At 47.1% G+C, this 15,022-nt stretch overlaps 1 protein-coding gene and 1 pseudogene across 1 annotated transcript; both read left to right on the top strand.

The window, feature by feature from the left end:
• Positions 1 to 1,388: 1,388 nt before the first annotated feature.
• On the top strand, positions 1,389 to 8,999 carry LOC116893404. Its single transcript, XM_032895189.1, has 5 exons — positions 1,389 to 1,413; positions 2,544 to 2,692; positions 3,349 to 3,523; positions 7,692 to 7,810; positions 8,741 to 8,999. Exons 1-5 carry the CDS (start codon positions 1,389 to 1,391, stop codon positions 8,954 to 8,956), a joined length of 684 nt encoding a protein of 227 aa, XP_032751080.1. The 3' UTR covers positions 8,957 to 8,999.
• A 641-nt stretch (positions 9,000 to 9,640) lies between these two features.
• Positions 9,641 to 13,860, top strand: LOC116893403 (annotated as a pseudogene).
• The last annotated feature ends 1,162 nt before the right edge of the window (positions 13,861 to 15,022 follow it).

Here is a 15,022-nt window from a genome sequence, read left to right as displayed (position 1 = left end):
CATAAGATCCTTAACTTTTTGGATTGGTGGGAGCTAGAGGTTTATTAAGGCCTTCTAAAAGGGAAAGGTTTTAACTTGCTAGAAGGAGGAGTGTTAGGTCAAACACATCGATGGAAACAGATATTAAGGAGACTAAAGCTAGCCCAAGAAAGCCTGGCTCTGCTCTACAGCATTGCAACCTTCCCACAATCTCCAACTCCTTATCATACACATGCTGTTCATGGGTTTGGCTCCCCAGAGCCCTTTAGGCATTTGTGTTTACATACCAGAGGGGTTGATTGAATTACGGTAGTTCATGATTAATGTTAAAAGTTCAAATCTTTCTGCCCTGCTTCACCTGGAGGAACGTCATTTACAAGAGAACTGTTCAATCACCCTGGCCTTTTATCACCAGCAAGTCTTTAAAAGTAAAGGATGAGTCCTGACAGAGGAGGCCACCCCTTTAATCCCAGTGGGGTGGGAGGCAAAGCAGGTGGGTTTCTGAGTTTGAAGCCAGACTGGTCTACATGGTGAGTTCCAGGATAGCCAGGACTATATAAATCCCTCCTTTATTGGAGGATGGGGGTCGGGGTCGGGGGGAGGCTAAGAGTGGCTCAGTGGTAAAGCACCTAGCATGTGCAATGCTCTAGCTTTGAGATTTATTAGAGAGAGAAAAATTAAAACACCAATGGAATCCAGACTTGGTATCACAAACCTATAATCTCAGCACTTTGATACCTCCAACCTACCTGGGCAACATGACAACATCGCAAACAGATGACAAAAATGACCGGATGAAGTGTGGCTCATGCCTTTAATCCCAGCACTTGGGAGGCAGAGACCAGCAGCTCCCTGAGTTGGAGGACAGGCTGGTCTTCAAAGTGAGTTCCGGGACTCATCAGCCATATTGTCCGTGAACATCCATTTGCACTCAGTTTTAAAAGAAACCCTAAGGAAATCAAAGCTGTTACCTGAGCCCCCTTGTCCAGGCACTTAGGTAATCTCAGAGGTTTCTAGGTAATCCGGACAAATGGAGGGGGGGGGGCGCCGCGGGGAGGCATAGGGCGGCAGCCTGAGACACTAGGCTGGTTCTTGGACTTGAAGGAGGAGCATCCAGATACGGGAAAGAATGAGGAAGAACACCTGGGGTTATCTGGCTGGCAGGCTAGCCGGCTGGCTGGCTGGCTGGCTGGAGTCCATTTCCTGCAAAGGAGACCCTGGGTGGAGTCTGTCCTTCCTCTGGGCTGGAAACTCAATAGGCCAAAGCCAAGTCTCAGTGGAGGCTGAAGAGTGGGAGGGGCTAGAGGTAGGAGGGTCCCTGCTGAATGGGTCCAACACCGCCCTGAGATGTAATCCTAAATTCATAGAACATAGACCTTCAATCACACCTGAAGTGAGCAACAGATGAGATGGAAGCATTTCCGCGTTCTCTGAGTAAGTCTGGGTCCTAAGGAGCCTGTTCGCATGCATCTGCTGTCGGGTGGGAAGGATTGCTATGCTGAGGCTTGGGTTTTATAGTTCCCATCCGGCCCTCAGAGCAGACCAGGCTTGGAGAACTGAGGCCATCGCAGTGGAGTTGGGGGTGAGGGTGGGGTGGGAGGGGTCTGTGTGGTGGTGTCAAGAGAGGTGATCTGAGCACGTGGCGCTTTGGCGGAACACTTTGGCTCCTCCAAGGTTCAGGTTTAAGGATAGGAGAGCAGCATATTTGGAGGCTCTTGGTGGGGGTCCTCCATAAAAACCTATCTGCTTAGATTTAGGCTACCGTATTAACAAGGGAACTATCTGCAAACTTATATGAACTTGTTTAGTTTTGATTTTTATTTTGTAAGACTTTTGTTTGACAGGTTTTCCTTCGGGGAGGGTGTTAATAGTTATGTTTATTAGAGACAAGATGTCATGGACCTTGAACAATGGTCTCCCTGCAGATCATGCTGGCCTCAACTCTGATGTCCACCTGCCTCTGCCTCCCAAGTGATAAGATGATGGGTAAATGCCACCGTGCCTGGCTATTGTGGACAGGGCAATGTTGAAATCTTGTAAGGAACTCCTTCTACCCGAATGCTGGTATTGCAGGCTTGCAACTACCATACTTAGACAAATGTTTACTGCAACTCTACAGTTACAGCAGTAGGATCAGCAGTTCAAACTCCCCATCCTCCTGCCTCAGTTCTCCAATGGCTGGGATTAAGAGTGTGTGACTCTCTACTCTGCCTTTTTTTTTCAAAGATTCCTCTGATCTTGAGCCCCAGAAGGGTTTAACTGGGTGGGACTGGAAAGTGGGGAATTAAAGTGGGCCACAGGTATTTCATTGATTTTTTTGCTCCCCAAGAGGAAAAGGAGACCTCGGGGTGGCGAGGAAGGCTTATCTCCTGACAGTTGCTTCTTTTGTGTATGGGTGTGCCTGGGCAAGAGGTCCGAGAACCTCCTTATTCAATGGGTTAGCTCCTACCATGAGTCCCTCAAGATCAAAATTCACATCCTCAGGCCTGACGCCAGGGGCTTGACCCATACTCTGGACACTCATGTTACAGATTTCCTGATCCATTTTTCCCTCTGTGTCTTAGCCTCCTATACCATGGCTCCCCTTGACCAGACGTACACTTGGGAGCAGCTTTGGGAGCTGGAACAACACTTCAAAATGGAACCATACCCAGACCTCCAGGATCGAAAAGTCATGGCCACCAGACTCAAACTGAAGGAGGAACAGGTTGAGGTCAGATTGCCATTTTCTCTTCACCTTATATATGCCTCAAAGTCAGTGGTTCTCCACACTGAGAATCCTTTGGGGTCAAAAAACCCATTCTCTAGGATCACATAGTAGATATGCTGCATTTCAGATATTTACATTAGGATTTGTAACAGTAACAAAGTTAGTTATGGAATAGCAACAAAAATGGTTATGAAGTAGCAGTGAAAATATTTTCACTGGAGAGGGTAGCTCTGTCCTGGAAATGACTCTGTAGACCAGGCTGGCCTCAAACTCAGAGAAGGCCTGCCTTTGACTCCTAGTGCTCAGACTAAAGGTGTGAGTCACCTCTTCCCATATATCCCCTCCCACACAACAAAACCATTTTATAGTTTGGGGGCAGCAGCAACATGAGGAAGTGTATTAGATGGTCAAGTATCAAGAAGGTTAGGAACTACATACTAGCTAGGCACTGTAGCAGGCTAGATCCCTGGATGGTAGGTCCTACCTTTGAGGCCCCTCAGTATTTCTTGGGGGTCATCCTTTTGGGTCCCTGATCAAAGAAGGCAGGAGAAGAGTTTGGGTGGCAGCTTTGGAAAGATCGTTTCCCCCTAGCATCATATCAGGAGATTGGAAGCACAGGGTCCCTCCTTAGAAATGTTTACATGTGTTCTCCCCTGCAGGCTTGGTTCATCCAGCGATCCTTGGAGCAGGAGATGCGCCCTCCCAGACTGCAGCAGTCTGCCCGGGACGATACCTCTTCTGCTACCCACAAAGCCCTCTGCTGCCAGCCGCCAAGCTGGAAGTACAGGCTCGTTCCCATCAACCCCCCGGAGTCCTCAACCAGCTGCAGGCACAGTGCTGATCCTCCTTCCCCATGGGGCCACTCCAACATGTAGCACAAAAACCTCCCTCACAACACCCCTCCTTTCCAGACTCCTAGCTGCACCAGACTCAACAAATGGTGGATGCATTCCAGAAACCTCAGGGTCGGTGTCTGAATACCTGGGTGCCCTGACAGATGGCATTGGTCAGAAATGGTGTGCTAGATGCTGAGTCTCCAAGCTCCTCTAGAACCTGCAGGGCCACACCCCACAGAGGTCCATCTCTGAGGGAAGCCTGTGGTTCCTTTTTTTAAAAGGTGAACTATCAACTCAATTACGTAGGACAGTATGACTCTGACATCTTGCCTCCTTTCCCATGGCCTGATTACAGACTAATATATACTGCCAGAACCACCATTTTCCATGAGATTAACTAGTTAACACAGGTAGCTCTTTTTTTCCTCTGTGACCTTGATCAATCAATCAGGCCAATAAGTGTGTGTGTGTGTGTATGTGTGTGTGTGTGTGTGTGTGTGTTTTATTGGGGCTTCTGAGGCACCTGCTTGGGGATTTAGATCTGGGAGTGGCTCACTGGTAAAATGAAATTGTTGATGAATAAAAATTGATTTTTTTAAAAAAATTTGTGTATAAAAAAAAAAAAACACTTGTGTGGTACAAGTCAGGACAACTTAGGAATCAATTCTCCTGGTAGTGGGAATGGAGCTTAAGTCTTCCAGCTTCCTGCCAAAGACCTTTCATCCAAGGCCAACTCAATAGCTAGGCTTTCTTGTTTGTATTTGATGCTCTTTGAGGTGGAGGTTGCACTGTACTCGCTCTAGCTGGCCTGAACTTGCAACATTAAACAGTCCTAGGACTCCAGATCTGCCTGCCTCTGCCTCAAAGTGCTGGGATTAAAGGCTTGTCCCACCACTGTGCCATCCCCAACCCTAAGGTCTTTAAGAGCCAGTCTGGAAGCCCGGGAAATGACTCAGCTTTCACACCACTGCCCTACAGAACCCAGGGTTTCATTTCCAGCACCCGGATGGTCTGAAATAGTCTGAAGTACAGAATCAGAGGCTCTGACACCTTCTTTGACCTCCAAGGGCACATATAAATGAAGTACACAGACATACATGCAGGCAGAACATCCAGACAGCTAAAGACGGTTATGCTGAGTCAATGAGTGATTACAAACGGGTTTGAGATGCTCCAAGTGATGTGAAGACTGAAAAGTGCTAAGACTGTTGAATCAAGAATGTACATGTACCAACTACATCGATGTAACCATAAGTGGGTTACAGCAGGACTGGAAACCTCGGCATGGAAGATCCTGCATACGGAGTCAAGGCTGGCCTTGAGCTCAAGTAATCTGCCTGCCTTTACATCCTGAGTGATGGAAGGGAAGGTGTACCCCACCATGCCCAGCCTGCAGATGACATTCTTTGAGTTCGGTGGAAGTTAGTGTTGTGTTAATCCTTTGGAAAATGTGAAGGATGTACCTGGTTGTAAACTAGAATTCCAGGGGAGCCATATATGGCTATTCTGTGACCTAGACACCCCCAGATTACTTTTTTTTTTTTTAATTTATTTATTATATATACTATAGTTGTCTTCAGATACACCAGAAGAGGGCATCAGATCTCCTTACAGATGGTTGTGAGCCACCATGTGGTTGCTGGGAATTGAACTCATGACTTCTGGAAGAGCAGTCGGGTGCTCTTAACCGCTGAGCCATCTCTCCAGCCCCCAGATTACTTTTCTTTAACCAATCTCCAAGTGCTAACCAAGCCACTTCATTGTTTGAGTTTTGTTATTGAGACAAGGTCTCTAAGAAACACTGGCTGCTCTAGAATTCTCTATGCAGACCAGGCTGACCTTCAAATCTCAGAGATCCACCTGTCTTCCTCCCAGACCCCCAGTGCTAGGATCAAAGGCATGGGCCACCTCACCTGGCTTCCTGTATAAGCCTCAAAACTGACATGGATGACAAGGAAATTCTTTTTCCTGAGAACTTTAGTTCATGAGACATTGGTTGATTCCATGAACTCAGTTGATATTTCAATAAATTGTTCAATATCAATATCTTTGCTCCATGGTGAGAAGTCAAGGGTCCTCCCACTCTAAATTTATGCTTGTAATTTGTCAGTCTAGACTCCCACTTTTTTTTTCTCTTTCCAGACAAGGTTTCTCTGTAGCCCAGGTTGACCTTGATTTCAGAGATTGGCCTCCCTCTGCCTCCCAAAGGGTGAGATTAAAGGCATGCACAACCACAACTAAACAGCCTGGCCTCCTAAGAAAGGCTTATCTAAAAAGTAGAGGAAGTTGGGTGTGGATGTACGTGCCTTTAATTCCATTCTCATAGCCAGAGTCCAAGCTTGGCCTACACATCCAAATTCCAGCCCAACCAGAGTTACTGGTCAAACCCTTTATGAAGGAAAACAAAAACTGGAGCTGTGGTTTAGGACATTGCTAGGTCTTACTTTTAGTAGCAAACTCATACTTTCCACTTCCAATGACTGAAGCCAGTGTCTAGACATAGCCACTCTCTCATAGTACCTGCCTGTAATCCCAGCACTTGGGAGAGAAATCTGGAAGATCAGTTCTTCAAGGTCAAGCTATATTCAGAGTTCTAGAAAGGTAAGATGGCCTTTGATCTAAACACTCTGGATTAGAGGCAGACAGATCTCTGAGACTTGGAGGCCAACCTGGTCTACATAGTGAGTCCAAGGCAGCCCGAGGGACATAGTGAGACCCTGTCTGAAACACCAGACAGGAATAATAAAGGAAAACTCTTAGCTTCAGGTCATACCTTAAAAAGAAACTGCCAAGCGGAGAAGCTTCCTGACCCCTCAGGTCCAGACAACCAAGGGGAGCCCTGTGAATATGAAGTAACATTCGCAGTGTCCTTGGGGACCAGGGACAGGGTGTGTGAAGGGACAAGGAGCTCTGGTTGGTCCCTGCTCTTGGTGTAGAGCTTTAGAAAGAAAATAAGGCAAACGTGGAGAAGGAACCAGCAAGCTGGAGGCCCTTTTCCTGGAATCAGGATCATTGAGAAAACCCGTGTGGCCAAGGCTGTTTTTTTTTTCCCAGCTCAAAGTAGCTATTCAATAAAGACCTTGGAACCCTGGAAGGCAAAGCCTGCAGGGTTCAGAGGGGAGTGGCAGAAAGCAAATGAGTAGGAGGTGCTGTGGGTAGGAGGAGCCTAAATGGGTGGGCCCAGCATGGAAGTGGGATTTAAGCTAAAATCCCAGAGTAGAGTCTCAAACTGAAGAACAGAACTTAAGTGTCCTGCAGTTATGGAAGTAACTGAGACAAAGACGAAGACAACGCCAAGTGTTGGTGAGTTTGGGCTTCAGGAAAATGTTTAGGTGCTGAAGGATGGGCAGGAATGACTTCCTGGGACTTTGCATATCTGGTCTGGGTCTTTCAAAAGAGGACCAGCCTCTTGTAAAGAAACCTGGGCAGTAGAGTTTGATTAAAGACAGAAACGTGGATTGGCACTTGAATGTAGTGATTTGATCTCAACAAGGATGGGGTTATAGGCAGTCAGCTAAGGGGTAAAGAGGAGTGTAGGAATGTAGCCAGTACCTGTGTGGTGGGTGAGTTTAACCAAATTACTGTGTCTGGTTTTTCTTTTTTGTGATTTTTTTGAACTCCCATAACTCCTGGCCTCGCACAGGAGCGCTGAGAGTACAAGATCTAGGTACAACACCACAACAACTTGTAATTTTTGAAATAGCACCGCATTGATTACAAACTCCCCAGCCTCCTCTCTCAATTAGAGCAGTGGCTACAGAGGCTTACCCTCTGTTGGGCTCAGTGCCTGGGCTAAAGAATGGAAGGATCTTCCACAGGCCCCTTCAGTGTTTGGGTTCCACTGAGGGCTCTGAGAGCCTCAAGTGAGGAAGTGAGACCCTGAAGGGAAGCCTCAAAAGACCCTTCCCCACCCTTGTGATCAAGGTTTTAGGCTTTGAGCCATCATCCACCTTATTTTAGAAAAAAAAATGCTCGTGTGTGTGTGTGTGTGTGTGTGTGTGTGTGTATGTGTTTAGGGTATGGTTTGGTTTCTAATTTCACATGGGTCCTTTGAATGCAGGTGAAGTGAGTGTGACAGGCATGCTCCTTTAGAGACTAGCGGTCTAACACAGTTACGTGGGAGGAGAGAAAGAGTTGCTCTCAACTATTTTTTTTTTCCTCCTCAGTCCACACGGTTAATGTATCTGCATACATCTCGAGGCAGTTAAAGGAGCTACAAAAGGACCCTGAGGAGACTTTTGAGGCCTTGGATGATGCAATCCATCAGGCACGAGAAGCGATCGGGGTGAGATTCCTCTTCCCAAACAAGACGGGTTGCACTCTTTCTCCAATCCCAGAGACTGGCTGCATGGGGCTGGAGGCTCCTTGGGTGACCCCCATCCCTGTGCACCCAATATCATCAAGAGGGCTTAAACTACTGTGGTGGCCCACATCTTTCTTATCAGAGGCAGACAGATCTCTGGAAGTTTGAGAACAGCCTGCTCTATATATAGCAAGTTACAGGTCAGCAAAGAGATGGAAAGTTGCACATAAGGAAGTCAAGGTTGTCACTTCCTGGCCTATATAATGTAATTGGGAGGTAGGCTGGGCTACTGTTTCTAAAAAGAAAAGAAAAAATGAAAGTGGCGGTAGCACAGTGCAAAAAGCAAGTTGATATTTGAGACCAATCAGGCCTGGTCTACAGATTCCAAGTTCCAGGACAGCCAGGGGTACACCAAGAAACCCTGTTTTGTTTCAAAACAAACAAAAACCCCAGGAGCATTTGAAATGGAGATAGTTGTTTCAGGAGATCAAGATTATCCTGGGTGGGGTTGGGGATTTGGCTCAGTGGTAGAGCGCTTGCCTAGGAAGCGCAAGGTCCTGGGTTCGGTCCCCAGCCCCGGAAAAAAAAAAAAAAAAAAAAAAAAAAAAAAAAAAAAAAGATTATCCTGGGTTCTGCAGCCAATGAAGGGTGGCCAGGGCTCCATGGACCCTGTGTCCAAAACAAGCAACCCTGATTGTAACCTTGGGAGTTCCAGACCTGAGCACCTGCCCAGACCACCCCCAACCCCTGCCCTAAATAACAAAACAAAAGCCTTAAGTAGGCAACCTCAGAGTCCCTAGGTAACTGGCCTTGCCTTTAATGGTCTTCCTACTCCTTTCCTGAGCCTATGATCACAACCTGGACCAAGGTCCCATTTTGATATCTGTCTTCATGTTCTCTTTGTGTCTCCAGTGCTGGCTCTCCATGAGGATGATTCGCAAGAGACAGACTATATCTACGACCCAGAAGAATTTCAAAATGTGCTGTTACCGCTGTTTACAAAAAAGGTCCATCAGGCAGGACCCCAAGGAGTCCCCTCAAAATGACCCTGGACTCCCCGAAGCTTTGGAAGCCTTGAGGAATCTCAAGCTCTCTTCTGGGTACCAAAGCAGAGATGACACATTATAGGGTTTCTGACCTTTCAACTTCCTTGTTGGGGTAGGGATCTATTGCTTGGGATTTGTTGTGTCTATGAAAGGTACATTCATTAATAATAAAGTTCGCATTCATAGAAACTAAAATGACTGCTTTAAAAAGAGGAAATTAGATCTTATTCCATAGCCCAGGAAGCAGTTTTTAATATCCTAGGATAGACTCAGAATGGGGATGCGTATCTTGAGGTTAGACATATTTTGGTTTCTGGTTTCACACCCTTGTGGATGGGTTACCCTGGATGCCCTAAAACAGTGGAAGCCTGAGGATAGCATACAGAAACAAGGTGTTGCCTGCCTTTAATCCCAGTATCCAGGAGGAGAAGGCAGGTGACTCTGAGTCCAAGGACAGCCTGACCTACAAGTTTTGAGTTCCAGGTCAGCCAGTGCAGTTATAGGGAGAAATCCTGTCTCCTCAAAAACCAAACAAATGAAAGTTTCCCTATGGCATTTCCACACATACTTTAGAGTGACCCAGACTTAGAATTCTGCCCTGTCCCCTGCGCAGACTCCCCTTTTCTCTTTCCCCTAATCAAATTTCAGATTGCATGGAGTCCAGTATCCTTTCTGTGCTCTCATCTTTTTTTTTTCTTTTTCGTAAACGTCTGGGTGTTAGATAGAGTCAAGCTTCTAATTTTTGTAAATGCATATATGTGGAAAAATGCATGGAAACCAAACAGTGAGGAAGGAAAAGAGGTAAGAATGGTGCAGGGTGAATCCCTAGGTGGGGCAGTCTCTGGATGGCCTTTGCTCCACACTTTGTCTCCATATTTCCTTCTTTGAGTATTTTGTTCCCACTTCTAATAAGGACTGAAGCATCCACACTAGTTAGTCTTCTTGAGATTCATGTGGTCTGTGAATTGTATTGAGCTTGGATATTTGAGCTTTTGGACTAATATCCATTTTTCAGTGAGAGCATACCGTGTGTGTTCTTTTGTGATTGGGTTACCTCTCAGGATATTTTCTAGTACCATCCATTTGCCTAAGAATTTCATGAAGTTTTTAACAGCTGAGTAGTACTCCATTGTGTAAATGTACCACCTTTTCTGTATCCATCTGGGTTCTTTCCAGCTTCTGGCAATTATAAATAAGGTTGCAGGGCAGGAGAGATGGCTCAGTGGTTAAGAGCACTGACTGCTCTTCCAGAGGTCCTGAGTTCAAGTCCCAGCAACCACATGGTGGCTGACAACCATCTGTAATGAGATCCGATGCCCTCTCCTGGTGTGTCTGAAGACAGAGTGCCCACATACATGAAATAAATAAATCTTTAAAGTTCAAAGCAACAGTTTTAAATGAATAAGACTGCTATGAACATAGTGGAGCATGTGTCTTTGTTATATGTTGGAGCATCATTTGGGTATATGCCCAGGAGTGGTATAGCTGAGTCCTCAGGTAGTACTATGTCCAGTTTTCTGAGGAACCTCCAATCTGATTTCCAGAGTGGTTGTACCACCAGCTTGCAGTCCCACCAACAATGGAGGAGTGTTCTCTTTTTCCATATCCTCTCCAGCATCTGCTGTCACCTGAGTTTTTGATCTTATTCTGACTGGTGTGAGGTGAAATCCCATACACAGACACCAAACCCAGATACTATTGCAGATGCCAAGAAGTGTATGCTAACAGGAACCTCATATAGCTGTCTCCTGAGAGACTTTGCCAGTGCCTGACAAATACAAAGGCAGATGCTCGCAGTCAACCATTGGACTGTGCACAGCTTCCTTAATGGAGTTAGAGAAAGGACTGAGGAGCTGAAGGTTTGCAACTCATAGGAAGAACAATATCAACCAACCTGACTCCCAGAACTCCTAGGGAATAAACCATCAACCAATGAGTACACATGGAAGGCTCCATGGCTCCAGCTGCATATGTAGCAGAGGACATCAATGAGAGGAGAGGCCCTTGGTCCTGGGAAGGCTGGATTCCCCAGTGCAGAGAAATGCCAGGATGGGGTGGGTGGGAAAGCTTCTCACAGAAGTAGGAGGAGGAAGGATGGAATAGGGGCTTTCCAGAGGGGAAATCGGGAAAGGGAATAACATTTGAAATAACATTTGTCAGAGCCTCCTGGGTCCCCTGCAGTGTCTCACCCCCCTCGCCAGATCCTTCTCCGTCTCTTGCAGGGTTTGGGCCCTGCTGATGCACGTGGAAGCCTTTTGTTCCTAACAGAGGAGCAGTCCGGCAGGTACCGACACACCTGGGCGATAGTCAATTTGTTCCTGTCTTTTGTCTGCCCAGTGTTTTGTTTTTGAGATTTAGGTTGGTCTTCCTGGATTTCTCCCTAGTAAATTCAGAGCACGTAGTCGGTCTTTTGTTACCTAAGTCTCTCGAGCCGGGGTTTCCCACTGTGCTTCCCAGACCTTTTCCACTTGGTCAACTTGGGGTATATATTCGGTGAATAAAGCTACAGGAGCCCCTTCCTTTTCTTGTGAATAACGTGTGTGTGTGTGTGTGTGTGTGTGTGTGTGTGTGTGTGTGTGTGTGTGTGTGTGTGTGTGTGTGTGTGTGTGTGTGTGTGTGTTCGTTCTTTAATCCCGAGGCTTTAGCCGATTCTGGTGCCCTGTCGATATTTAATAAAAGAATGTTACAGGGGCTGGAGAGATGGCTCAGCAGTTAAGAGCTCTGACTGCGGTTGGGGATTTAGCTCAGTGGTTAGAGTGCTTGCCTAGGGAAGCGCAAGGCCCTGGGTTGGTCCCCAGCTCGGAAAAAAAAAAAAAAAGGAGCTCTGACTGCTCTACCAGAGGTCCTGAGTTCAATTCCCAGAAACTACATGGTGGCTCACAACCATCTGTAATGAAATCTGATGCCCTCTGCTGGTGTGTCTGAAGACAGTTGCAGTGTACTCATACATAAATCTTTTAAAAAAAAAATGGTACAAGGGTTGGGCGTGGCTCAATGGTTAAGAGCCCTTGCTCTTCCAGAGTACTCAGGTTCAAATCCCAGCACCTACATGGTGGCTTGCAACCACTCGCAGATGAACTGATGCCTTCACATGGAACACACACACAGTCTCTTCTGAATAGCATACAGGGTAAACTGGGCCCTATGGTAGTTCTATATTTATGAGAGAGAGCACATGGCACAGCAGCTTTCTGGAGGTCGGAAGATATCTTACAGTTTTCTCCTTTTAGTCAATATCTCTGGTTTGTCTATTTTTGAGTTGTTGGGTTCTCTTTGTAGCACTGTTGGGGCCCCGGGGCCCTCTCTCTGTGTCTCCCTCTGTTATCCCTAGTGACTATTCTTTAGTCTCTACAGCTGGTTTGTTCTGTTATCAGCCTCGTCTGTTTTAGCAAATACTCAATCCTCTTAAGCCACATGGCCTCAGCAAAACAGGACGCATTAGTGGGGATTTAGAAGGACCTATGACAGGCTGTGGAGAGGGTGGGGGCAGATACAATGTGACAAGGCTGCTTACTAAGGGTCTCCTGCTAGGGAAGATGGGGTGGGGTGGGAGTGGGGGAAACCATACAACTGTTGTGGAGACTTAGAGGACAAAGGGAGAAACCTGAGGTGTAGGAAACTTGTGAGTCTTTTTTGTTGAGTGTGGTGTTGAGACAGGTCTCTGTATAGACCAGGCTAGCCTGGAACTTAGCGATTTCCCCGACTCTCCTGTATGAATACTGATATTAAAGTCTGGGGAGACTTCAAGGGTGTCTTTCTTTGTGTGTGTGTTGGGTGTGTGTGTGTACATGCAGGTATCTTCAGAAGGCTACATCCCTGGAGCTGAAGTTACAATCTTTTGTGTGGTCTACTGTGTGTCGCCTGCTAAAGGTTCTGGGAACTGAACTTGAGTCCTCTGGTGGTACGTGCATACATACTCAGCTGCTGAGCTACCCCTCAGGTGCCAACACCATCCCCGATTTTTTTTTTTTTTAGAATGGTTCTCATACAGCTAGATGACCTGAACTTCTCAATCCTGCCTCCAGCACCCCAGTGCTGGGATTCCATACTCCCACGGTGTAAAACCACCATGCAGGATTAGGAGACAGTCCTTACCTCTCTCACCAGGCCCTGTGTAGCCCACAAACGGGTGGGAGCTATCCGGCTTGAGGGAGTCAAATATGTTTCTCATGAAACAGGAAAAGGGAACAATCAGATCTGCTTTGAGCTCACCTGCCACTCACTGCCCCACTCCCACTCTGGCCATTGCCCCCGGGGGATGCCCGAGTTTTACCACCCAGTTCAGGGCCCCAATGATATATTCAGAGCAACATGGAATCATCCCTGTCATACCCACGTGCCCCTAAAGAATGGATGAGAACCCCAAGAACAAAGTACCTAGGATCCTTCCAAAGCTTCAAACAGCCCAGAGAGTCTTAAAATAGAATTTAAAAAAGGAGTCCCTGGGAAGGTAACCATATCATTAAAGCCCTTTATGTACCTGAACCCAGTTACAAGCAAGCACGAGTTGACATCATGGAGGACTACTTCACTGGGATGAAATCCCAGTATAACTAAAAGACCCCAGCAGGGACCGTCCTTTAACCATCTCCTTTAGACATAGAGGCCTTTGCCATGGACCGGCCAGTGTGAGAAATGAAGCAGGGCCTAGGCCTCAAATCCGCAGTTGTACACAGCTCTCTGGGTATTTGTCTGCCACTGCATTGCCAAGAACCAAAGTGGGCAGAAAGGAGGCTGTCTTCAAAGGCCGGGGCAGCCAAGAGTTCTACTCTCTGTACAATGAAGAGCTGGAAAGCAGGAACGAGCCTGGGTGATAATGACTCCACTGGTGCCACTGGCTTTATCAACATCAACTACCTCAGGCTGAGGGATATACAGCAAGGCCTTCGAAGCAAGGTCACTGCCAAACAAGACTCTGACAGAGACGCCGGCCTCCTAGCTCTACAGCTCTCCCAGGCTTCAAGAACTAATTGTGGTAAATCGTGACTCATTCTCCCATCTTCTGGCTAAGGATGCTCACCACCACTACTACCTGGGAGTTCTTTGGTCCTTAGTCCCCTGTAGCCTGCTGAAGTGCTCACTGAGTAAAAGGGGAGCGTTGGGGGATGCCTGCAGAGAACAGTAAAATGACAATTTTTAAAAGTTACCTTAAAAAAAAAAAAAAGTTACCTTAGTCTAAAACATGGAGGTAAGGAGCCTGCCAAGCCACTCGGGCTACTTCTGAATTCAAGGCAATTACCTACCTCAGCCTCCATTGTGCTGGGATTACAGGCTGGCAACCCCAAACTTGGCTTCATAGAGCCATCCATCCTCCAACCCCCTTTCCTCATTAGCCTCTGGCAGGATGTCCAGATACCACATTTCCTTGGCCTTGACCCAGCCTCACTCATCACCTAGCTCAATCCTCTTAGAACCCTGCCAAGCCAGTGCAAAATCTCAGCCAGGTCACAGAACTGAAGGGGGCCTGGGGACACAGCAACAGATGGTGTGACAGCCATTCAGGAGTCACGTCCTCCCTCCTGTCTTCCCAGCCTCTTTAAGGAGCTGTGAACAGTAGGTGGGCTCAGGCTCTCCTCTGCCCTCCACTCTGCCTGATGCAATTGCTCTCAAAGTGCTGCAGCGTATGTAGTGTGAGGACAGCTCAGTCTCCACGTGGGTCCCCAGCAACCTGAGCAGAGTCTGTCCCCGAAGCTGCTGCCTAACTGGGATCCGGTCCCCAAAAGGGCAGCCTTGTCTGGCCTCAGTGGGACAGGGTAGGGTGATACCTAGGAGACCATACCCTGTCAGAGGAAAGGGGAGGGGGGATGGGGAGAGGGGTTCTGGGAGGGGGGGCAACAAAGGAAGGAAGGAAGGAAGGAAGGAAGGAAGGAAGGAAGGGCTGCAGAACATCTACACCAGTTTTCAACCCCTGGGTTGTGACCTCTTTGGGGTCGCAGATCAGACATTCCGCATATCAGATATTTACATCATGATTTTCAACAGTAGCAAAATTACAGTTATGAGGTAGCAAGGAAATAATTTTATGGTTTGGGGTTCACAGCATGAGGAACTGTATTAGAGAATCGCAGAATTGGGAAGGTTGAGAATTACGGGGCTATATACCCTGCCAGGTATTTGATGAAGAGCCCATTTGTTTTTGTTTAAAGAC

This window comes from Rattus rattus, chromosome 2, assembly GCF_011064425.1.
Source record: "Rattus rattus isolate New Zealand chromosome 2, Rrattus_CSIRO_v1, whole genome shotgun sequence".
In the NCBI taxonomy this organism is placed as follows: Eukaryota; Metazoa; Chordata; class Mammalia; order Rodentia; family Muridae; genus Rattus; species Rattus rattus.
The sequence above is the reverse complement of the archived record's forward strand: the minus strand, read 5'-3'. Positions and strand labels throughout refer to the sequence as shown.

What these genes read in the sequence shown, in the direction of transcription:
- LOC116893404 (XM_032895189.1), top strand. Translation starts at nt 1,389, where the DNA reads ATGGAAGCATTTCCGCGTTCTCTGA. An exon ending in CTCAACCAGCTGCAGGCACA is followed by an intron (nt 3,524 to 7,691) that starts GTGCTGATCCTC and finishes TTTCCTCCTCAG; the next exon opens with TCCACACGGTTAATGTATCT. An exon ending in AGGCACGAGAAGCGATCGGG is followed by an intron (nt 7,811 to 8,740) that starts GTGAGATTCCTC and finishes TTGTGTCTCCAG; the next exon opens with TGCTGGCTCTCCATGAGGAT.